This window comes from Tyto alba, unplaced genomic scaffold (genome assembly GCF_018691265.1).
Source record: "Tyto alba isolate M040663 unplaced genomic scaffold, T.alba_DEE_v4.0 Super-Scaffold_20000042, whole genome shotgun sequence".
NCBI lineage: Eukaryota > Metazoa > Chordata > Aves > Strigiformes > Tytonidae > Tyto > Tyto alba.
The window spans coordinates 9,547,761-9,572,820 of record NW_024881293.1 but is presented as its reverse complement, the minus strand read 5'-3'; the positions used below and the strand labels follow the sequence as shown (position 1 = coordinate 9,572,820).

The following is a 25,060-nucleotide window of genomic DNA, read 5'->3' as shown; positions in this document are numbered from 1 at the left end:
ATGCGCGTGCGGGCTGCGGCTCCTTTTTTTTCCCTCCCCCTTTCTCTACGGTGCGTCTTGGTTTTGCCACCATTTTGTGCTGCAGCTGCGGCGTTTCGCCGTTGTTTTTATCTTGCCTTGCTCCGTGCGTGGGAGTCGAAACAACGGCCCCATGGCGGAGAGTCAGTCAGCGGTGGGGCAGGGAGAATCTGCGTCCCTGGGTGGGTCTGGAGTTTCCAGTTCGGAGTCTGAAAACCGGCGACGGCTGAGTGAGCTGCGCGTGATAGACTTGCGGGCTGAGCTCAAGCGCCGCAATTTGGACAGCGGCGGAAACAAGAGCGTCCTTATGGAGCGACTCAGGAAGGTGAGTAGCGAGACGCGCCGCGCAGAGGGAGGCGTAGTCGGCGCGTGCGCGACCCTAGCCCGCTAGGCACCGAGGAGGAAAATGGCGCCAAACTGTCGTAGAGCGGAGGGAAGGGGAGTGTGGGGAGCAGGGGACGTGTGCCAGGCTCTGGGGCTGCTTCCGTGGAGTCAGCTAGGCGTGTGGTCCCGTACTTGGGCCGTCCCAGGCTCACCCCTGAGGCCACTGGTCTCTTGTAATAATGATGGGGTGTATGTGTACGAGTCTGGCATTTCAATCTACGTAGCGAGCCCCCCTCCGATTTCCTGGGCCCGCACAGCACAGCGTGTCTGCCGTGGCACTCGGCCCGAGTGTTTTTAGCCTCATGCATCACTGGGCTTTCTGCCATGCATTGAGCTCCTGGATTTACAGTTCTATACACTGTCTGCTAGGCTTTTTGCTGCGTACTGACTTTTCTTCTGGCTGGTAGCCTGTACACTGTATCCTCATCAGAACGTTTGGTATGTTAGTGGCATGTGGACCGCCTTCATTGAGCTGATGCTTACTGTCTCCTAGAGCTGAAGTTCTTACTTTATCGCAGTGCCCCGAGTATCTGTGCACTCCTGCAGACACTGTTGCACACTTATTTTGTCTAGGTTATGCTGCTGACTACTTTCCAGAAACTTTACAGCAACATATTACTGTTCTCTGTGTGCTTGTTTTTTTGATCTGGTGGTCTTTGGTTTGCGTATCCAAGTTATTGCTGTCTAAGAACTAGGTTCTTGTTTTGGTATTTTTTTGCTTCTCGTGTCCAGCTCTTAAACTCAACAGAAATGTGCAAATGGAATTTTTATGTCTGTCTTGATATCTATCTTTATTTTTTCCCCTTAATAGGCTATTGAGGAGGAAGGGGGGAATCCTGATGAAATTCCAGTGATTTCAGAAAATATCATGAAGAAAACTCCAAAAAGAAGCAGCAAAGGTACAGGGCAGTTAGAGAGGATCTCCACCCTGTCCCACTTGAGTTTTCTAGCAACTTTTACTCATTAAATGGAATCTTACTAATCTTTATTCTGAAGTCTGCTTTTACTTTTTGAAAAGTGCCTGGTTTAATTTTGGCACTGTTGCTAAATGTTTTGTACCCCCAATGCTATAGCTAACATTACTTGCCTGAGCCAGATTTGGGTAAAAGTGGTTCTCTGGAAGAAATTAAGCATGCTTGAATCTTCTGTTTCTTGGTTCTGACCTTTAATGCCATATGTTACTGGTACTCTTCCCCACATTTGTGGTCAGGTTTCTAGGGGTGGGTGTAATGGTATTAAACTAACTGGTCATTCATTCACAGAACTTCACGTAATTTAATAAGGCAGGAGTTGGTCCACTCGAAGGATTTGTTGGTGTTCTCAGAGTTTCCTGAAATTTGTAGCAGGAATTACTAAGTAACTAATTGTTATTTTTCTAAAATTAGTTAATTAGCACAGTTTGATTTTTATTTGGTAATCAAATAATGTCGAAACTTACTTTTGTATTAGGGCTTGCAGAATAACTATCTTGGATGAAGGAACTTAAATTATTAATTTTGATTTACACAAAATGTACATTTCAGAGGTGAAGCTCAAATGTTTTGCCATCTAATTTATTTGACCCAGTTTTGTGTTGTCACATCTAGTGTGGAGTGATACTTCATTTGCTTGCAAACTAAAATTTGAAATGTTAACTGGAAAGATAACAAATGCCACAACTGTAGGTTAAAGCAGAAAGATTGTCTGTAATTTTTTCACATTAATTTTCAAGTCTCAGAAAAATACTAAAGTATGTTGTAGCACTTCTAGTGTTGGGATGGAAATAGGCAAGATGATGTTCTTAGCTCTAACACCCCTTTCCATTTTTTTTATTGTAATGTGTGTGTAGTTTTTGAGGAAAGCAACATTCATAAAAGATGAAACAACTACTCAGCTCTGAGTTTGAGGAGTTAATTGTTGCTGAAACTAACATATTGTTTCTAGTAATGTTAGTTCTGGTATTATGGGTCCAGCTGGTGAATGGAGCACTGCAGTAATGCTTACACGCAGAGTGGGTTTTTTGTTTAGTTGCTTTTTTCTTTTTTTTTTTTTTTTTTTTTCTTCTGGTAAATGTCTGTAAAAAAATTAAAATTGAGGTAATAAATTACTGCAATCTCAGCTGAGGCAAATGTTCTGGGAGTGTACAGAAGTGCTTCTTGAACTCATGACAGACCTTGGACTCTGTAGCATGTTTGTCATTTACTGAACTGGGATGATATATGAACACTCAGTTGTGGAAAATAAGGAAAAAGCAAATAACTAAACTGAATGGAATACCAACTGTGATGAAAAAATAAAGGAAGGATACTTGAAGGATACATGTTGTTACCTTATTTTCATTCTAATTATGCTAATGTTGTTAGGACGTAGACCAGACGAGGAGGGAGTAGAAGATAATGGCCTGGAAGAGGATTCAGGAGATGGGCAGGTATGTGAGGGTGTGTTTTAAGCAAAGTAATAGTAGCATTGCTTTCAAGTTACAATGACTATTATATATACTTTTTTTCTTTTTACAGGAGGATATTGAAGCAAGTTTGGATAACTTGCAGGATATTGACATGATGGATATTAGTGTGTTAGATGAAGCTGAAATAGATAATGGCAATGCAGTAGATTGCGGAGAGGATTACAATGCTGATAATATTCTTGACTCACTGTCTGATAGTAAAGAAAATACTGATGCAGAAGTGAAAGAACTTCCAGAGCAGCCTACAGAATATGCTGTAGGTAACTTGGAGGCATCCTCACAATTTTCAGAAATTAAAGAAGAATCAAGAGAAATACCAGTAGTGATGGTATGCATCTCTTATGTGTGTGGAATCAGATTATTTTTTCCTTTTTTTTTTTTTTTAATTAAATAGCAAAACAGTAGCTAAAGAGTATTTGAAACAATTTGGGGCTCTACCAGTTCTCATGGTCATTGCTTTTTCTTCTACATATTTGTAGAAATAACATTCTTGATTTTAAAATGCTTAGATGTTGTTTGTACGCATAGGATGTACAAATTAACAGTAATCCAGAAAGCGTTTGTTTTAATCATGCTTTGGACTCTGCGCTTCACCTTATGTTTATGTTCCCATTTTCATATATTTCCTTTATTTAGGAGGACATGTGAGGCATACAGATGCTGTAGCCTTGCTTCACTTCAGCTGAACAGCAACATTCTGGGAACTATATTATAGATTATTTTTCTAAAATAGCATCTCACAGTTACTCAATGGTTGAAAGTATTTTTGTGTTGACTTTCTGTGTTCATCTGACTGTTGCGCTGTTTATATGACATTGTCCATCTGGGCTAGAAGATAATTTTTTTTCCCCAAAGTCAAGTGTTTTATCTCCTGAAGTGTACAACAAAGCACTTGAAAGTTTTTCTGCCCTATCTAATAGGGAAGTATTAGACTCCTTGTTGTGTGTGCACATTGTGTCATCAGTCAGGACTACAAGATTCTAAAGTTGGGTGATTCCCGCCCTAAATGTGAAAGCTGCAGAAATAAGCCTAATGCCCTATGTCCAAGCATATCCCTGCCTGACACAGGTCAAATAGAGATACCCAGAAAGTACTATTTTTAGTGACTATACTACTGGAGTCCAGGTCAGCTCCTGTGGTCTTCTTTTATCAATAAAGAAAACAGTTATTGAGGCCCATAGACTTTTTGGCTCTATGTTGTCACTGTAAATAAGAGCAAAAGAGTATGAGAAAGCTGGCTGTTAGAACCCACATCCTTAAAAGATTTTTGTGAGCCGGCTGATATATTTGAGAGGTAATGAGAAAGCCTATTCAGTAGTGGGGACTGGGAAGAAGCATGGGAGTCATTGGTCAATTTTTACCCTTATTGATTGTTTTGGATGCTGGATATATTTGCTTAATATCAGTTGTCAGTGAAAATAAAATCTTCTGTTTCTCATTCAGGTTTCATTTATCATACCATTCCTTTATAGATAACAAAATGTCTTCAATTTACTTTTTAAAGGTAGAGGTTGAAGATGTTGGAAACAGTTTAGATGCTTCTTCATCTGATATAACTGTAATAAAGGTAAATGGTGACCAATTTTTCTTTTTACAAACAAAAATGCATAATATATGCCATATAAGCTGTATGCTGAAACAATATGTGTACAGGTACACACAGTGGATGCATTCTTATTCTGCAAAGAATAGGAACTAATGCTTTTCTAATGTAATCATGTGGACAAAGAAAGAGACATCTTCATGTATCTATCTGATAGGTCATGTATGTATCATACTCAGTTTGGGTGGTAGATTGGATTCTTTTTAACTGTTGTATAAATCAACTCGGTGCCTTACATTATATCTAACTTCTATTAAAACTGTATGTATCCCATGTTGACAAGAAAGCTGAAACTGATGTATTCCTGAAATACTGGCCTTGTTTCCAGATCACTTGTGGTAGGCTAAGGATGCTTGTAGCTCCAGGTGAAGCTGGTGTTTCTATTGATACTATTTGCAGAAAGCAGACTTCATAATGTAGACTCTAGAGAAGGGTAACATGAAGATAAGCTTTGCTCTGTTACTTACATTTGTTGATTTATTTACCCATGCAAATGTGTACTGTGTGTTCAAAAGGTGTTTCAATTTGAGAAATATTGAAGTTTTAACACGTTTTGATGTTAAAAAGTAACATTAAACCTTTGTGTGAGAAATTTATTTAAAATTCTATGTTTTCAGAGCTGAAATAGGCTGAATTATATAGTAACTCTTTCCCTAAATTCTCCTGTCTTGGGGGGGGTGAGAGGTGTCATTCAGAATAACATCTTGACTTAAGAAATAGTGATATTTCTCCTTTTTTAATCTTTTTCACTGCAGGAACTTGAAGAGTTACCTTTGGAGCCAGGTACTGGGTGGTTTGTTTTTTTTGTGGTTTTGTTGCTTTTGTTTGTTTTCGGGTTTTGTTTTGTTGTTTTTTTTTTGTTTTTTTGTTTTTTTTTAAGATGAAAACAAACCAAAAAAAAGGCCTGGGGATTGAAACAGTTTCATTCTTCATTTAATTCTTTTTGTGTCCCTGTTTGTTTGGTTTTTTGTTTGTTTGGTTTTGTGTTTTTTTTTTTTTTCTATTTATTTGGTTGTTGGTTTTGTTTTTGTTTTTTTTTTTTTTTTTAATGCATTACTGTAGCATACGTTATGGTGGACAGTCCAGGTCATGCAGGGTCATAGAGATTGGAAACCCAGTCATATCACCAGATCTGTGAATAACTGCTTTTTGAAAACACGTACTTAATGTGAAGAAATGGTTCCATAGAACTGTTACCTACAGTGGAGTTAAGGAATGAGCCTTAAAGATGTAAAGGTTCTGGAAACAGATCTTGTGATATCACACTGTACTGTAGCTCTATGAATATAAATACAGGAGCATAGGTGAAACAAAGCTTTGGTACAGAACAGAAATTAAAGAGCGACTGGACTTCAGAAGAAGGAATACGCTATCATCACAGGAATTTTCTACAGATCCTATTCACTTTCTGGACTGCAAACGCACTCGTGCACCATCAGAAGATGCCCAGTTCTCATGTTGGACTGTCTGCTAAAAGAATTTCACAGAAATTTAAAAATTGAACCCTCAGTGCCTTGATACGTTCAGTTAAACAACTTGGACTCTGGAAGCTAACTAGAGAAGAAACAGAGCTGAACGATTTCATGAAGAATATGAAGGATCAGCCAGAAGGTTTTTGTTAAATCTGTGGGGGCACTTTTCTTCCCTGTTAACATTTTAGGGCTGATTTGGTAGCTTGTCAGACAGCAGTTAGCGTAGTACTTTTAACACTGTGTACACTAGGGTTTTCCAATCTCTGTGTAGCTTAGAAGTTCTTGGTGTTAGTGTGGCAGCCATGCCAGTTCCACATTTGTGATTGCTGTATTTCCCTGGTGATTAAATCTTGTGCCATTCTATTCCTGTTAAATCCGTAGAAAATGAGAAAATACTCGACATTTTGGGGGAAACTTGTAAATCTGAACTACTTAACGAAGAAACTTCCGAAGCGGAGCGGCCACATGCACAGGAAGCAAGTAACGTGGTGCCAGGCAAGAGGCTAGCAGAGGAAGAGGACGCTCTTGCTGCCGCTCAGTTGGAGGAAGATGCTTTAGATTTGGACAGCAAATCGGCACAAGCTATGGCAAGGAAGGAAGCAAAGCGTTTAGTTGTAGCAAAAGGGGAGACAAGTGAACAGACAATAGAGGAAGAGAAACTGGACTCTGAATCTTTAGTAGTAGAGACCCTAAGCGATCAGAGTAGCAAACGCACCCAAGGCCTGGAAGCCTCTAGTGGGGAAACAGCGGAAAAAGGCACAGGTCCCGAAGCCAAAGATAGCAAAGAAGATGCCAAGAAAACAGAAGACAAAGCTAATTCTGAGGAATCCCCTGCTACTAAAGAGTCCTCAACCAGTGAGGGTGGTGATCAGAAAAAGAGGTTTGTTTTTTCTCCGTTATAGACCAGATGCTATCTTTTTTTCATTGGTCGTTAAGTGATGCGAATAAGCTGTTTCCTTCAATTGGCCACCGAGACTGATGAAATTGTAGCCTATTCCTAAAGAGTCTGTTTTATTTCTCCATGTGCAGATTTTTTTTTTTAAACACAGAGGGTTTGATTTCTTGCTTTCCTCAACCTTCAAAGGTTGTTTTCTTAAATTACTCTCGTTTCTGTCATCTGCAAACCAGAATTTGACCATTTAAGGATATGAATCCCATATTTCTTGTCACTCTTCTGTAAATTTTCGATGTTAGCCTTTATTTCAGAACTAATTTACTGGTAGGTATCCAATTTTAGTGCATAATCTAGAATTATAGTTCTTTTTTCATATGATTGGTTGAATAATGTGTTTTTTTGTCTTTAGCCCTGTTGAGGAGGACAGAGATACAAAGATAATCTCAAAAGATGAGAAAGGTACGTTTTTTTTAAAAAGAATGTACAAATGACTTAAAGTATTATGGGATCAAATCTAACCGTTACTTGAGACAATTGTAGTGAGTACACGCTCAGAGGAATGAATGGAGAGTAATAGTTTTTGCTTTTTGACTTGCCTTTCTTGCATTGCTAAGTGGTTTTTTTTTTTGTTTTTTTTTTTTTTTTTTTAATGTTGTGTTAATTCCCTCAGCATGTGTATATCTTCACTGTAATAGTTACTTTGGAGTCCTACTAGCTTTGTGAATAGTGACAGGTACTGGCAAGGGCAAGATTTGTCTGAAAAAATCCCAACAGATGCCTGTAATCTATAGGTTTATACTCTGAGTGGCAATTCTGGTGGTGACTGTTAATACAGTGAACCCTCAGTGCAACTATAACATAGGCCTTCAAAGCATGAATTGTAAATTTCAGTTCATGTAACTTCTGTAACCTTATTAAATGACAGATTTTTGTAAAAAGTGTAAGTCTGTGAATTAACATTTAATACTCTCTAATTCTCATCAAGTGATTGAAGTGTAGGAAGACAATATGTAGGTGAAAACTCATTAAGACTACCCAAGTTCACATCAGGTATAGAGTGTAGAAGTTAATTTTTGCAGGCTGCGATGTGTATTGATTTTCAGATTGATTGGAAGAGGTAGAATTGCATTTGAAGAGGTGTTTAGAAAAAAAGGTTTGTAGGGTGATTATTTTTTTTTTTCCTCACAGTTGCACTCTTATGCTACATGCTCTTTTATCTTTGTCCTTTTCATACCTTAGTCCGTGCAGGTAGTGGTTCCGGCAGAAATTTGTGGGTTAGTGGACTTTCATCTTCTACTAGAGCTACAGACTTGAAGAATCTTTTCAGCAAGTATGGCAAGGTACGTAGCAGTTACATAAATTAACAAACCATTTTATCAGTTGAAAAGTATGACCTTAAATTTAGCTCTTATTTTTCCTAATAACTCTGTAAGCTAAACACTTAACTTTCTTGTGTTCTTTTGACACTCTGTATCTGAAAGTAGCACACTTCATAAAGAAGGTTGTCTGAAATGGGGGCTGGGGTGGCAGAAATCCAGGTTTCAGAGGATCTGTGCAGATAGCTGCAAAAATAAGGCAGTACTTGACAGGAGAGACTGGTGGGTTGTCATCTAGTGTGCTGTAGTCTAATTATACCTCCTGGGTGTCCAGTGATAGTTAATGCTCTTTTAAACTGCTCCATTTCAAGGAGTATTCCTTTGAGAAATCTAGGCTTTGAGGGCAGGCTTCCCTAATGTTTGTGTCACTAAGCATGCACATCTGCGCTGTCGGGGATTGTCATCTATGGACAGAAACTAGCAGAGGTGTCCTGTAAGAAAAGACAAAGCGGTGATAGTTTTTAAAGTGTTTATTGTTACACCCCCAATCTCTCCTGAATATATGTCTTCCTGAAGTTACTGACCTGCTCAGCAGCTTGATGAGTGATTTTTCTAAGCTGGTTATTACGGTGGTCTCTTTTTCAGCAGAGCTGTATCAACAATCTGTTCCACTGTCACACTTACCCATTTCATAGAATTTTGTGTTTGTGTTATACTTTTTTCAGAACGTGGAATAATCTTAAATTTGAACCTTTTCATCTGTGTGTGTGTTGCTGTTGACCTGGGTGTAAATGCTGTTTACATGATAGTCTGTGAAGTAGTCTTTAGTGAGGCACTTTAAAACATATTTGGCCCGACAGTATAAAGATCAAGTTAAAACAATAACCTTTGCTGTCATACGAGTAGCAACGTTGTCTCCTGAGAATGTTGATGGAATGTTGTGTGCCAAGCATATTGCCTCCCTAGTAAAACTGGATAGGTGATATACTGTGTGGTACTGGTAGACAGAGCTGCTCAAATGGTGATTAAGTTAGAACTTACTTGGCGACAGATCTGCAACCACAGAATAATTTTTCTCCCAAAGGTGGTCGGTGCAAAAGTAGTGACAAATGCTCGTAGTCCTGGTGCTCGCTGTTACGGTTTTGTTACAATGTCAACATCTGAAGAAGCCACGAAGTGTATTAATCATCTGCACAGAACAGAGCTGCATGGAAAAATGATTTCTGTGGAAAAGGTAAGTAGTACCTAGTCAATGACAGTGCAATGAAAATAAAAATGTGCAAGTTTAACATCTGTCTCTTATTATTAAAATATTTCTGGCTAAAATTCTAGGCAAAAAATGAACCAGCTGGGAGAAAGTCTTCAGACAAAAAGGAAGGTGAAACAAGGAAGGAAAAAGACAGGCACCATTCTGCAGAGTCCAAATCTGAGAAGTAAAGTGTGTTTTCCTATTTTTCTATGTTTAAAGGCCACTCATTTGAAATGCAGCCTCGTGACCAAAGCAAACAGTAATTGCAGTAACTCTCAATTTGCTGCTTCATACTGCATCTCAAATAGCAGTAATACTTCAGAAAGTGAAATTGGTGTTCTACATCAGTAAGTGAATCTTAATTGGCCCTCTTCAGAAAAATGGAGCTTTTCAGGTTTTAGTATCAAAACTTGTTAGCTGTAGCAGGAGATACCCAATGAACTAGTTTCTAGATAAACAGTTATTGTTATCAGAATTATTTGTCTTCTGATGTGACTCTGGCTTGATGTGCTCTTTTAAATGACAAATACTTCCACGATTTAGTCTGTCTTTTTAATAGACTCGTTACATGGTTAGTGAGTAATACTTCAATTTTTTTTTTTTAAGTCATCTGTCACTTTTGAAAGAGGAATTTTGCTTTACTTCTTTTTGTTCTCCCATAAAATTTTAAAAGATTTGGCAAAGGATGTAAGCAGGCCAGCCTGCTTACATCAGGTGTTTAAGGTATTTATTTATAAAAGCTCTTCCAGGGGAGTTTGACCTCTAGCTGGGTGGGCCCTCTTCCCAATGTGCTAAGCATCACTTTTACTTATAGACAGAACAGGAGACTTGACTTCTAGCACTGGAAGTATCCAAATATTCAGAAGGATTATCTGTTGTTTCTCACTTTTCGTCAGCTTTAGCTTAGTATTGGTTGCTACTCTTAATTGTGTGTACAAATATACAATGACTTCAGCACAGCAACATGGGAGGTACTGGGAGTGGGTTTTCTTAGAGTATGTTTTGGAGGAGTTTTGTGTTGAGGTTTTTTGGGCTGGGTGTGGTTTGTTTGTTTGGGTGGGTTTTTTGGTTTGGTTTGGTTTTTTTTTCCTACACAGTTGGCTGGATGACGGTTATTATGCAGCACTTTGTGTTAGGTTCTGTATTAAAGCAAAGTTTACCTATAGGTCTGCTGGTATTAAGAAGGAGGATAAGACCGACAAAAAAGATGATGCTAAGAAATCAGAAAGAGATGGAAAAGATGAGAAAGAAGGAAAAGAGAAAGATGAACAAAAGGCTGGATCATCTGATAGATCTAGGGCAAGCAAATCAGGTAATTCAAACAGCCTTTCAGAAATGTTTTCAAGAATACCTGTTTTAAAAAACAAATCTAAAAAAATTGGTATGAAGAATATAAGCGACTGTGACAAAGCTCCTACTTTGCATCCAGAAAAATTTCCTTTGTCACCTAAGTAGGAAATAGAAGAACAAATGTAAACATTCAGAACTGTGATTGATGAGAAGACTTCAGCTACTACAACATCTGTGTTCTTATTAGGTGTGATGAATAATTCAATAAAAAGACCATGAAGTGTATTTAGTAACACTGAGGTTTTCTTGTTGAATAAAAACCAATACCAGAAAATACCTTGAAAACTTTTTTTTATGACTTAGAATGCTAGTAAGTTAGCAACAGAATTTTCATAATTACTGGGCTTTAAATACTCAAAATGGTAAACTGTGAATTTTATAGAACTATCACTGGGTTTAGACTTGGCGCAGTGTGTGTCTCTGTGTGCTTTATTTTGGGTGGGGTTTTTTTGTTTGTTTTCTTTAAACTCTGGCAAGGGAATGTATTTTCCAGACAGAAGAATGGAATTAAATTTTGCTTTCTATTAACTCATCCCTGCCAGAAAACGCTACTGTTATTTTGTCATAGCTTTACTGCCCCCATGCCCAACTTGGCCAAATCTTGGTAAGCTGTTTAAATCGTAAATCTATTCTTCCATAAGTTATTTTAAACATCGATAACTTTTTCCTGCTTAGTATCTTGATGGTTTTAGATCTCGCAAGACCTTTTGAATGCCTGGCATTTTGTTTATTCTCAGATGTGTTTTGTTTTTTAGCCAGTCGAGGAACTGAAAGGACAGTGGTAATGGATAAATCTAAAGGAGAGCCAGTTATTAGTGTGAAAACTTCTACATCAAAAGAGAGGGTAAGTACAACTTTTAGAGAAGCCTTTGTGTAAAAATAGGTGTCAAATAGCTTTATATGCATGTACTTGAAGGGCTTTTTTGCCTTGCATATTGGGAACAGTTAACCTTCTGTCGCTTTTTAGAAAGCATTAGGGTGTTTGTGATGATGCAAAGGTAAATGCTTATGCTTCACCTTCTTTGTAGTTTCAGTCTGTGCTGTCTTAGTTGAAGTAGGGTTGCAGTATGTAAACGGAGTTAAGATGATGTGTTCACCAGTGTGGAATGTGGTAACTGGTGACCTTTAAAATGGTGTATCATTTGCCACCAGTGCAAGTCAGATCATGTGTCCCTAGTATTTATATATATTTAAACTCTTCAGAAGTTCTAGCCAAATTCAGAGTACTTTTCCCCAACCTACTTTTCCATGGAATTCTAACATTATTTACCTCTAAGCAGGTACAATAGTCTGTTTTGTTGAGGTTGGCATAAGGTAGGCCTTTTGCCTAGGAATTTTAGCTAAAAATGTGCTGTGTTCAGCTAATGTATTGTTCTGATTTAACTCAGAGTACAAAAAGCCAGGATCGCAAATCCGAGAGCAAAGAAAAGCAAGATATTTTATCATTTGATAAAATCAAAGAACAGCGAGAACGTGAACGTCAGAGACAGAGGGAGCGAGAAATCAGGGAAACGGAAAGACGCCGGTGAGTGTTTCCAGTTTCGCTCTAAGCTTTTGAATGGCATTTGTTTTTACTTCCCTTATCTGTGTTTTGAATGCACTACAAAGTAGTGTCATGCTGGATCTCCAGCATTAGTATCTTGGATTGATTTGATACTGATCTATTGATAGAATAGAGATAATGCCAAATTATGAAGATTTTTTTACTACTGAAATTGATTTTTAAGCCTATGCTTTTTGGGTGACACTTGCTGAGTAATAACTTTTGTAGGTGTTTTCAGGTTTCACGTTCCACTTGGTCAGATTTGTATTTCCATAACTGAATTTTTCCTGAAAGTTTGTAAATACTCTGTTTGTCAGACTTCTGTTGCAGGGCATGCTGTACTCTAAAAGCTTTGTCAAGGCTGATTTAAGAGTAGATACTGTGTTACTTAAGCCGAATGCTTACCCTTGGTTCTTGCATATTTTTAATTTTTTTTTTTTCCCCTAAACTTAAGCAGCTGTGATTTAGTTAGGAAGAGATCGTTCACGTTTAATCAGGTAGTGGGAAGAACATAGAAACTTCAAAGAAGGAGGAAGGGTAGGGGGGAAAGGCAATCAAGAAACCCCACTGTGTGAGCTGGCACAGACGGAATGCAGGAACAACCCAAAACCATAGATGAAATGCAAAGAATAAACTTACTCTCTTTACCTTGTGACTGGGGGGATCGCAGCAGCAGCACCCGAGCAGAGGCACGCAAGCGGGGGACGCAGGCACGGTGGAACTCAGTCCTTGCTAGCCAGAAAGAGAAGAAAAAAAAGATCTTAAACCTGCTACTTTTGCCTGTATATACAGGGGATTTTCACAGTTGTACTTTTCTGCTGTGCTTTGATACTTCTCACAGCGGGGCAGGAATCTCAAGGATGTTAGATAGGGTGCCTGTGTGTCTCTCACGGGCCCTTATCTAAATGCTGAGGTTCTATCCATCAAGCACACAAGACTAAACCTATGAAATAGTGGTTTTCAGTTGTGTTTACCCTTCCTCCTTGCCAATCTTCCTTTGTATTCCCACACCCACTCAAAATAAAGAAGCAAAAAAGCTTAAAGTTTCTTAGTTGAAAACAAAGTATCTCTTTTTCAATTAGAGAGAGAGAGAGGCGAGAACGAGAACAACGGCTTCAAGCTATTCATGAGCGGGATGAAAGACAGAGGCTCCAGAGAGAGCGAGAACGACTTGAATTTCAAAGACAGCGTCTTGACAGAGAGCGCTTGGAGAGGGAGAGATTGGAGAGAGAAAGAATGCACATAGAGCAGGAAAGGAGACGAGAACAGGAACGAATCCAACGAGAGAGGGAAGAGCTGCGACGTCAGCAGGAACAGCTACGCTACGAACAAGAACGACGATCTGCCATGAGAAGGCCTTATGATCCTGATGGCAGGTAACAATAACTGTGGTGAGATTCCAAACTTCAGCTACATCCAGAGATAGAGCATTCTAAAGCCTGTGTAAATTATGAGTGTTTTTGCTAAAGCAGCTACAGGAGCTCACAACTTGAAGGTGTGTTTACATGTTGCTTTTAACACTTTAATATTGATCTTGAGAAAGACCAAATGTCGTACTTGTATACCTGTAAGCACAGTTTTATTACAGAAGGTTTACAATTCTTATTTCCTGAAGAGGAGTGACCAAGAATAGAAACAGTGCATATCGACTCTAAAGCAGGATTGCTAGCAGGAACAAATACTCGTTCTCTTCTCATGTCAGCACATACTGAGATTAAGCTTTTTGTATAGAGTCAGTATACCTAGCTTCCTCTGAAACTGAAACCTGATGCCTGCTTAATGCACAAGGGCTTTTGTTATAAATCAGAAATAATTGTTTGGATAATTGGATTGAGGTTTGACATCGAGAGCAGGAAAGGAAGATTGTTTTGAGATTGCTAATTGTGACCTTCTTTGCAGGCGAGATGACCCGTACTGGCCTGAGGCGAAGCGAATGGCGATGGATGATAGGTATCATTCTGAATTTAGTCGTCAAGACCGCTTCCACGACTTTGACCACAGGGACCGTGGCCGATACCAAGATCATTGCTTGGACAGGTTGGCAATGCAGTGTCTTTTCTTCCCTATACCTTTATGGAAATGAGGTGTCTTTTTGTGGCTTACTAATAGCTTGAAGGGTGCCAAAGAGAAAAGTGAAACAAACAGCCTGTGTCTAATTTAATATGTGCTTGCAATCCTGTGTTTCCATCATTTATGGAAAGAGGCTGCATAAAGATTATAAGTCCTAATGTAGTCACCATGATGCCAAGGGAGATCCTGCAGCTTATCTTGAGATTTATGGAAATCTGGTTTATGATTCCCTGTTTATTAGCCTATGATTTAGCCATTTCCTTTTGCTTGAGAACTTTCCCTACTTTAATCTTTGCAGCCTAGCTAATGCAGATTTTTAGTTCCACAGAATAATGATATTGCAAAAATAATTTCTGTATAGTGCTATTGAGACTTCTGGTTTGCTCCCAAATGATCTTCAGCAAAAACCATACTGCTTTGCTTTTGCTTGTAACTCATCTGATACTGATAGATTCACTCGAGTATTTTCCCTTGGTACCATTGTGTACCAGACCACACCACAATGATGCGTTCCTTACCCATATTATACTAACAGATGTTACTTTGATCTCTTTCTATGCTATGAAATAGGAACTCATTTGAATATTTTACTGCTCAACAAACCTTGGCCTTCAGATATACAGCCTAACAAAGATAAATTTTCATGTGCTATTTCATACAGACATTGGAATTGTGATTACTGTGCTGATTCAATTGAAACTTCTCTTTTTTGTTCCAGAAGAGACAGTTCGAGAGGAATACCAGATCGAGATGGACAGGTGGGTTATACCCAAATAACTGCTTCAGTTAAAAAATCAAGCAAACTGATCCCAAAGTGGGAAGAGCACAGTGCACATGCTGCCTAGTTCTTAAATGCAACCACCACTGGGTTTAAGCTGAGCAGATGTTCAAGCAGCAGCTGGTTTTGTGCACTAACATGTGGAATGTAAGTTAAGCTGACTAGGGCAGTGGCCACAGATTGTGGTGAGGATAAACCTCCAAGTGATGGGAGATACAGTATGGCATCTTTTCACTCTGCTACGTGGCAGTAAAAGTCTTCTGGTTAACCATCCTAGCTGTATTGCTTTAAGAGGTAGTTACTGTAGTGTCTTATCCTTTAGCTGGTGAAGGATCCTTTCTCTGACTTTTACCTAAATGGTTTGTAGAAAATAACTGGTGTCATAATGGAACAAGGCAGAGGACTGTAAAAGGATAGGTGTGAAAAACAGTACCACAATGGTATACAAACCCTTTAATTTCTGGAGAGAGGTGGGAAGTAGGTAGATAAGGTAGATACTTAGTTTAAAAATTAAAAATCTGGAACCAGAATGTAAGCCTTAAAAACACCCTACTAAACAAAAAACCCCTACCCCTTACCAAATGAAAAACCTTCTCTCACCAATGAGTAGAATCTGCCTAGACTGAACCACACATGGTGTCAACAATGGACTGTTTTACTTTCAGGTGGCTTATAGAAAGGCAGCCTCTGAGGAGCTGGATTTTTGCAATCCTAAAAAACCCCTGTATTAATTCTTAGTGTAACTCTACCATTTGCCTTCCAGCATTACCCAGATGAACGCCACGGAGGGCCCGATCGTCACTCCCGGGATAGTTGGGGTGGCTATGGGTCTGACAGAAGAATGAGTGAAGGGAGAGGGATACCTCCACAAACCCGGTTAGTGCATATGAAATAAGGGAAGTGATTTGTTGATTCTTAAAATTTTGATGCTCGGTGAACCTTCGAAGGGTGATAGCAGAAGCAGTTTGACAAGCGTGAATCATCTCTCCAGATAGTTTCTTCGAGCATCTGGAGAAGCAAGGAATTCACACATGTAGCTCTCCCGTGCATCAGGAGAAGGGATGGTTGTAGTGAGTAAAGAAGTGCTGCTCAGTTAGCTCAGCTCATAAGTGTGGTCCTCTTGGAAATAATTTTCTTTTCTACAGCTGAGATTCAGTCCTGTACCGGCTGCTCCAATAGTGCCTACCAAAGTTTCAGTTGTGGCTAGCAGTCAGGTTTTAAGGAAATGGAGTCAGAATCTCTGCAACGGTGGGGGTGGGGAACTGAGACTCACCTGGAATCGTAGCGGTTTCTCTTTAAACCAGCTAGTCAAGCTAGGTGTTCTCCAGGTTCATACTGTTCAGTTCTACATAAATATAACAGAGAAAGGAATGGCAGTCAAATAATTGTTCCATGTTTGAGTATGTTAGTACATTGTGATACTAACTATGTCTCTATAGGTCAGAAAAAGACAAGCTTTGTTGTGTGAAGGATGCTGTTCAGCAAGTTTCTCATCATTTGTCTTTGACCCGTGTTTATTGGAATGAATGGGTGGCTATAGATACAGCTTGACTAACAATTTAATACACTTCTGTATGGGGTACAGTGTTTGGCTTTGCCCTATGCTGCTAAATGGATAAGGGACACACCTAGAAGATGTTCTTTTATTTTTTTAAGAGATGGACGTGACTGGGGAGATCATGGTCGAAAGTTAGAGGGGCATCAAGATCGTTCATGGCAGGGAAATGTGGATGGAGGAATGATGGGACGGGATCATGAGAGATGGCAAGGTACACTTGCTGCTTACCAGTGTGATCGTGGTTTTTTCTATTACTGCTGCTGAACTTGTAGCAGTAGTTAAAATTCATATGGATCTTTAACAGCATTACCAAGAAAGCAAATAAAAATCTGGGAACAAGGTGGCTTTTTTATTAGGAAAACACAAAAGTCTGTCTCTTTTCTTTTTTTTTTTTTTTCCCCTTAATTAGGTGGTGATAGAAGCATGCCTGGTCAGTCAGGACCAGGCCATGTGATGAATCGAGGAGGGATGTCGGGGTAAGAAGCTTTGTCAGAGTGCTTATGATGTTTTTATAATAGTTGACTGAACTGTATAAAAGAAGAAATTCCTCTGGCAATTGTGAAAAGTACTACTTTCAGCTTCTACTTAAGTATGGATTGGCAAGTAGAAAAAAACCCAAGCAAACATTTTCTCAGAGTCACAGTAGTATTAACTTTTCTGGGCAATTTTCAATTTGTCTGGTTTTGTTTTTAGGCGCGGGGGCTTCACACAAGTTGGAAACCAGAGCCAGATGATGCAGAGTAGCGGAATGCAAGGAGTGTTTGCAGGCCAGGAGCGGACAAACAGACCGACTGAACCCCGTTTTACCCGCCGCTACTGAAAGCACTATATATATACATATATATATATATTTTTTTTTAATGCCAGATGAGAATGGTGGTGAATTTTGTTAAACGGAGTCGCCTTGAATTTGTGATTACAAAAAGCAAGACTGATGCCGTATTGTAGCCAAATATGTCAACTTGTTGGTTTGGGTTTTTTTTTTTTGTAATAAATGTGTTCTTGGTCAAACATCACTTAAAGTTTCTGTTAGTGAAACATTCCATTTTTCAAAAATAATAAAACCAGTTTATGGCTACTACTTTCTTGTTGCTAAAGTCTTTGGCAATCTGCCTCTTAGGAAGGGCTTAAAAAGCAGTAAAGAGACAATCTGGTTTCAACACTGTCACAAGAGTCTAAGGGATGTGATGAATCTGTGAGGGTGTGGCTGTGAATGTCTTTACCTGCATTTGAGAAAATATGCATACCATTAAACCATCTCATGTCCCCAAACACTCAATACAAAATTACTGACCTGAAAAAAATAAAAGTTACATACAAATGTACTTTCTACTACATATGCTCCTGAACCTTGACTGCTCCTGAAGCTCCTACAGCACACACAGCTGCTCAAACAGCTTAAACAGCTCAAAATCTACCATTAACTGAAGGAACAGGATAAGCCCCATCCCTAGGAAAAGCCCGAGCAGAGGCCTGGGCTCGTTTAACCTCGGGGCCCGCCCACCTCCCTTCCCACAATCCCCCGGGAAAGGGGCGTGGCCAACCACCAGAAGATAGAAAGTTGGCGAGAGAAGCCGTGATTTATCTGCCTTAAATTTACAGCATGTAAAGTGGTGAACAAAGTGACCCTTACTAGAAGCAGACACCTACTCTTTTATTACATCTACTACATCAGCAACATGACCACAAGAGACAAAGAGGGAGCAGGAGATAAAATAGAACAGTATAGGGAAAGAAAAAATAAATATCACAGCATGGGAAACAGGGAGCTAGAAGAGATGCAGGAAGGTGACTGGGATGCACAAGAGGGGTGACAGGGCACTCAGGCCTCACCCCAGCTCTCGCTCTCGGCACTGCCAGGAGAATTTGATGAGTCAGAGGTTTCTTTCTCCTCCCTTTGTCCTTTCCTCCTACTGAAACCCCAGCCGCTTGGCTGTCTTCCACCTAAAATAATACATGGGTGTCTTATAGCTCTTATGAGACAAGGCTTCCTACACCTGTAGCCTCACTTGCTTGTGCACCACATGGCCGTACCACACTTTGGGTGACGCACTGAGACTATGTGGTGCATGCTGGCATTCAGGCCTGCTGCAGACTACGAAGAGGGATCCTTCCTCACTCACAGAGTCAGGCTCACTCTTACCTGCAGCAGAAAGCTGCTGCTGCTGGCCAGACAGACTTCAATTTTTTCTTTTTTGCCTTTCTCTGGCCTCTCCAGTCACAGCAGCTCCTGTCTGCTGTCCACAGCTGATAAGTGCTCCACCTGTTCCTTTTGATTGCCATGACTTGAGAAGTGCAAAGGCCCAGCAGAGACAACCCACACAAGGTTGAGGCAGCTGCAGTCAACATCATCTCCAAGGGAGGAATGGACAAGCGCATCCTCTGTGCAGCCTCTGGAAGACAGAAAGAAGCAGCGATTGTTATTACAGTAGATTGCTCCTGGCAAGAGCCCCTCCTTACACATGGGCTTCTGAAGACGCAGCAAGGGTCAGCTTGCCGCTGTCACCACGGGGCTTGGGGCCAGCCTGGGGCTATGGCACAGGCTTCAGGAGTGGTGCTGGACCTGGGCGCAGCTGCACAGGGAGTGTGGGGCCGGGGGGAGGCTCATGGGGAGCTCTGGTGAGTTGGGGAGGCTCCTGGCATCTGCTCCTGGGCAGATGCCTGCTTCCTTTCCCTCTTCCCTTCTGCCAGCTCTCTGGTAAGTCCCTGGGGCTGCCCTGACCCCACTCGCTTCCAGTGCACCGGGAGCCTGTCGCAGAAGGCAGTTAGAAGCTTCCTGTCCCACCACCCTCGGGCGGCCGGCGAGCGAGACACGCCTACACCTGCCGAAAGGGCTCGCTCGCCTCACTAGCGGTGCTAGCCCGCACCCACCGCCAGGAATCACGCCCAGCGAGCCGCCGTGCACCGGCAGCAGCGAAGCCGGCGGTGCCTCTGCTGTGCACTCGTGCGGTGTCGGCGCTGCAGTACCGCGCTTCGCCCACCGGGTGGCGGCAGCGGCGGGGAGCGCCCGGCGGGCGGCGCGCGCCCGGTGGCGGCATCGGCGCTGCAGTTCCGCGCTCGGCGCGACACCGCGCGCGGAGGGGGCAGAGGTGGCGGTTCATTCCCGGGCGGCAGCGACGAGCGCAGCGGCACCGCCCCGCAGGCAACCCGCCTCGCGTTGCCGTTACCGGCGGACAGCAGGGCGGAGCACAGCGGCGCCTCAGCGGCTCCCACCTGCGGTACCGCGTCGCGTCCGCCAGACGGCAACAGTGAGCCCGACCGAGCGCCACAGCCCGCATGCGCTATCGAGGCTCGGCCGCACCGCTTTTCGGGGAGCAGCCGGGAGCCCGCAGGAAAACACACGAAACCGGCACCAAAGCTACACCTCCTGCCGCGCTGCGGGGTCCGCGGCGGTAGAGAGGACTGCGCCGGGCCACGCACCACAGAGAGCACCGCAGCTGTCCGGCAGCCGGGTCCGCAAAAACTACAGCTCCCAGCATGCCCTGGGGCAAGTACAGCAAGGCCGCCCGCCGCCGAGTGCCGGAAGACTACAGCTCCCGGCATGCCCCGCAGAACTGACCCGGGGCCAGGCGTGAGCCCCGCGCCTGTCAGGACTGCAGCTCGCCCTGCGGGGACACCGCTGTTCACCCCTCCCGCCGCCACCCGCCCGCCACAGCGCGGCCCCGGCCAGCCCGTCCCGCAGCGTCCCCGGCTCCGGCGCAGAGCGGCGCTCCCCGGCCCCACCGCTCTCCTCGGAGCTCTCCCCGGGAGCCGCCGGTCGATCGCGCAGCCCCGCCCACCTTCGCCTTCGGTGCCGCCGCAGCCCCGTAACACGCAACAACCGCTCTGCTCCTCCATTGTCTCACACGGGCCCCTCCGCAGCCACCCGCGCCCTCAACAGCAGCCCCACCACCTCCGCTGGCAGCCACCCCGCTGCCACCTCCCTCCCTTCCCACACCTGGAGCCCTGCAGGAACAGGGGGCCAGTGCCCAATCCTCACAGTGCACCACCTCCTCCCTCAGGCTACCTCACAGCCCCTGGTACGGTGCAAAGGAAGCACAAAATACAGCCAGGAGACAGCAAGGGTTTACTGAGTCATTCACCTAAAACATCCCAGAAGCAACTCTGCTCTGGGGCTTGGGGCACCCAACACTACCCCTGCCCCCGGGGACACCTCAGCAATTGTTCCTGGAGCCATGCTCATCAGTCTGGCTGGGAACAGTCAGTCAGCTCCTAGAGCAATGGGCTGCGGGGCAGAGGTGGAGACCGACAAAAAATGAGGAGCAGGGTACAGGACACTAGAAGAAAGGAAAAAAGTGGCAGCCAGCCAGACAACAGCAGTGTAGGAAGAAAACAGAAGGCAGGGAACGGGACACCAAAAAGACAGGGACAAGGAGCCTGACAGAGATACAGAAAAAGAAGCAGCAGGGAGAGAGTAAAAGCAGAAGCAGAAAGAAGGAGAGGGAGCACAGCAGTGACTGACAAAGAAGCATGAGGAGCAGGAGGGGATGCAGAAAAAACCTGGGATAAGCAGCACAAGAGAGGAAAAAAGAATAGGGGGGCAGGGAGCCAGACCGAGAGATGAAGAAAGACAAAAAAGCTACAGAGAACAGGGCAGAGAGGGAGGATCAAATAACAGCGACAGGGAGCCAGGACAGCAAATGATGGAAGGGGCAGGGGAGAAACAACACACACCAAACCACAGAGCAAGCAGGGGAGAATTAAGAAATGGGGACAGGAAGTCAGGAAATACAGAGCTAGAGACCAAAAAGAATAGCAGTGTGTATATGTACAGAAAGAAGAGGCAGGGAATTCTAAAATAGGGTAACTGGAGAGTCAGATGCAGTGAGATGGACAAAGGACAAAAGCAACAAGCTACACGGCATCAAGGGAGCTATTAATGAATAGCAACAGAGAGCCAGATAGAAAGAGACAGTGAAAGACAAAAGATGGCACGGGCTATGGGGCAGAGGAAGGAATTAAAAAACCAGGGTCAGGGAGCCAGATAGAGAGGCAAAAATATAATGGGGGAAAGCAACAGACTACACAGCAGAGAGGGAGGAATCGATAAAGAGGAACAGGGAACCAGACAGGGTACAATGGAGAATGGGAAAAAAATAGCAGCAGGCTACAGGGAAGAGGAGGAATTAAAGAACAACGACTGGGAGCCAGACAGAAAGACACAGAGAGAGAAAGAAAAACATCAGTGGGCAAGAAGACAGATAGGGAGGAAATAAAAAACAGCAGCAGGGAGCCAGCTAGAGAGACACCGAGAAAAAATGCCAGATAAGCTGTGGGGGGCAGAGGAAGGAATTAAAAACTGGGGACAGGGAGCTGGACAGAGAGAGATGGAGGTCACAGGGAACAGAGGTGGGTGCAGGAAGAAGAGGGAGGAATTACTAAATAGGGACAGGGAGCTGGACACAGAGGGACAGAGAAAAAATAGTGATGGGGTACAGGGCAGAGAGAGGGAGGACCTACAAGATGGGGACAGGAAGCTGCTCAGAGCAAGATGGAGAAACAAGGTTCAGAGGAGCAAAAGAAAAAAAACAATTATAGCAGCATCAGAAAGAGAGGGGTGCAGGAGAAAGGCAAGGGAGAGACCGGGATGCACAAGAGGGCTGACAGGGCCCTGAGGACCTGGGACTCACTGCAGCTCTTAGCACTGCTGGGAGAATTTGACAGGTCAGGTGCCTCTTTCTCTTAGTCTCCTCCCTTCCTCTTCTGTAGCTCCAGTCACTTGGCTGTCCTCCACCTAAGAGAATACATGGGCGTCTCACAACTCTTATGAGATGAGGCTTCCTAGGCACATAGCCTCGCTTGCTTGCACAGTACATGCAGGAGTAAGAAAGAAAGTGATAAGTGAGTAGAAGAACAGACAGATCAAGAGAGAAATTGAATAAGAAAGGAGTGAGAGAGATAAAACACTACAAGCCAGAGGGGTTGAGGGAAAGAGGAGAGGTATAAGGAAGCAAAAAATCCCAGCAGCATGGAAAAGATAGGGCACCAGGGGAGCAGCAAGTATATACTGGAATGCAAAAGAGGGGCAACAGGGCCCAGGACTCACCGCAGCTCTTGCTGTCGACACCACTGAGAGAATTTGACAGTTCAGACGCTTCTTTGTCCTCTTCTCCTCCTTCCCTCTTACGTAACTGTGGTCACCTGGTTGTCCTCCACCTAAGAGGATATGTGGATATCTTACAGCTCTTACAAGGCTTCGAGACATGTAGCCTCACTCACTTGCACGCTATGTGGCTGTACTGTGCTGCTGGTGCCGTGTACCGACCCTGCAGTGCACACCGGCAGTCAATTTCTTCTTTCACCTTTACTCTGGCCTCTCCAGCTTCAACCACAGCAGCTCCTGTCCACAGCCATTAAGTGCCTCGCCTGTCCCTTTTCAACCCCATGCCACAAGGAGAGCAAGACCAGGCAGAAACAACATATGCAAGCCTGAGGTGGCTGCAGTCAATAGCATCCCCAGGAGAGGAACAGACAACCACATCCTCAACACAGCTTCTAGGAGAGGGAAAGAAAAAACAGTGACTGTTATTACCGTAACTCACCCTTGGCCAGAGTCCCTCCTTCCGCAGGAGCTTCCAGAGGTACCTCAAGGGACAGCTCGTCACTATCATGACAGGGCTTGGGGCTGGCCTGGGGCTACAGGATGGGCTTTGGAGGGGTACTGGAGCTGAGGGGCAGCTGCACAGGGCAAGCAGGGCCGGGGGGAGGCTCAAAGGGAGCTCTGTTGAGTTGGGGAGGTGACCAGCACCTGTGCCTAGGGTCATGCCTGTGCCCATGACCGCCTTCTTCCCCTCTTTCCTTCTACTAGCTCTCCAGTAACTCCCTGAGGCTGTCCAAACCCACTCACCTCCAGCGGAACAGGAGTTTGCCACAGGTGGTTTGAAGCTTCCTGTCCTGACACCCCGAGGCAGCCAGTGGGCAAGCAACACCCCCATTCCCACCGAAGGGAGAAAAACCATGATGGGCCACAAGACACAGAGGGAGAAAATTTCAAAAGTAGGGACCAAGAGTCATACAGAGAAAGAGGGAGAAATGAAAAATAGTGACAGGTTGCAGAGCATAAAGAAAAATTAAAGCATGGGCCCAGAGAACCAGCCAGATAGCAATAGAAAAGGAAAAAAGACTGCAATATACTACAGAGCAGAACAGCAGCAATTAAAGAATCGGGACAGAGAGAGATGAAGAGAGACGAGCTAAAGATCCCGTTTCCACAGGGAAGCCACAAATGCAGCAGGCTCTCACAAGAACGTGGAGACAGCCAAAGGACGGAGCTGCCCATTCCTCCACGTCGCTCTCCCCGCCCTGTCCCTCCGCTCCCACTCCGAACAGCGGCGCCGACGGAGCGCCCCAGCCCGTGCCCCCCCAACATCCCCTTCCCACCAGCCCCTGCCCTGCAGCCCAGAGCAGATCTCCCCGCTCCCCACCCCTCCACCTACCTACCTCCCGCCAGCACATCCAGATAAAGAGCCCTTCGAGGCCGCCCTTGCTGCCCGCTCCCCTCCAGACACAGCACAGCGGGCAGGAGACCTCCCATCATCTGCAGCACCCCTGGCCCTCAGCGCCCGGGCGGCCTCGACCGCCACCCGCTCCCGGCGAGAAGAAAACGGGCTTTGCCGCGCGCCTGCCTCTGCTTCCGGCAGGCCACGCTTCCGGCCCTTCCTACGTCATCGCGACGCGACGCGGAGAGGCTTCGACCGCCGTCATGGTGCATCTCGGTGAGTGTCGGCGGGCGAGGCGCGGCGCGGCTCGGCCCGGTCCCTGACCGCCTCGCGCTCTCTTCGCAGGTGGCCGCCTCCTGAAGGGCTACCGTGGCGGGCACGTCGTGATCCGCTTCGCCCTCGGAGGCTGCACCAACCGGCCCTTCTTCCGTATCGTGGCAGCGCACAGCCGGCGCGCCCGCGATGGGAAGTACCTGGAGCAGCTCGGCTGCCTTGACCCACTGCCCAACGCCCACGGCGAGAAGGTGGCGGGGCTCAACCTGGAACGGCTCCGCCACTGGCTGGGCTGCGGCGCACAGCTCTCCCGGCCCGCTGAGAAGCTCCTGGGTAGGCCCGGGGCGGGCGTCTGGGCGCGGGGGCCCGGGGTAGCGGCTCGGTACTGCTCGCCGCGGCTCACCGCCTCTCCTTGCAGGTCTGGCGGGGTTCCTGCCGCTCCACCCCATGACGGTGACCGGCGCCGAGAGGCTGCGGCGGCGGCGAGCGCAGGAGGCTGTCGCGCCCCCTACGGACGGCTCTCCCGGGCCTGGCGACGCGTCCTGAGGGACATCGTGGCCGAGGGGCTGCCGGGCGGCCCCGGGACAGTGCCGGACCACCCTGGCCCCGGGATACACCTTGCGCCGTCAGGGCATCAGACCACATTAAAGTGTTATTTGCACGCTC

General features: G+C 44.5%; 2 protein-coding genes across 4 annotated transcripts; both read left to right on the top strand.

The window, feature by feature from the left end:
- Nucleotides 1-41: 41 nt before the first annotated feature.
- LOC104367419 (scaffold attachment factor B1-like) lies at nucleotides 42-17,698 on the top strand. Of its 3 annotated transcripts, XM_032993246.2 has the most exons (21): nucleotides 42-343; nucleotides 1,214-1,301; nucleotides 2,745-2,809; nucleotides 2,898-3,176; nucleotides 4,353-4,415; nucleotides 5,207-5,234; nucleotides 6,305-6,803; nucleotides 7,228-7,277; nucleotides 8,058-8,158; nucleotides 9,219-9,368; nucleotides 9,467-9,567; nucleotides 10,550-10,695; nucleotides 11,489-11,577; nucleotides 12,122-12,258; nucleotides 13,359-13,652; nucleotides 14,176-14,313; nucleotides 15,065-15,104; nucleotides 15,888-16,000; nucleotides 16,781-16,893; nucleotides 17,092-17,158; nucleotides 17,376-17,698. In XM_032993246.2, the coding sequence occupies exons 1-21, from the start codon at nucleotides 152-154 to the stop codon at nucleotides 17,500-17,502; spliced, it is 2,880 nt and encodes a 959-aa protein (XP_032849137.1). In that variant the 5' UTR covers nucleotides 42-151; the 3' UTR covers nucleotides 17,503-17,698. The 3 variants fall into 3 exon arrangements, 2 of the variants coding, with proteins under 2 accessions (XP_032849137.1, XP_032849138.1); XR_004407072.2 differs by lacking the exon at nucleotides 16,781-16,893 and having other exon boundaries at nucleotides 43-343; nucleotides 17,376-17,421; XM_032993247.2 differs by lacking the exon at nucleotides 2,898-3,176 and having other exon boundaries at nucleotides 43-343.
- A 6,603-nt stretch (nucleotides 17,699-24,301) lies between these two features.
- On the top strand, nucleotides 24,302-25,060 carry MRPS16 (mitochondrial ribosomal protein S16). The gene is made up of 3 exons (XM_032993258.2): nucleotides 24,302-24,397; nucleotides 24,467-24,727; nucleotides 24,813-25,060. The coding sequence occupies exons 1-3, from the start codon at nucleotides 24,385-24,387 to the stop codon at nucleotides 24,938-24,940; spliced, it is 402 nt and encodes a 133-aa protein (XP_032849149.1). The 5' UTR covers nucleotides 24,302-24,384; the 3' UTR covers nucleotides 24,941-25,060.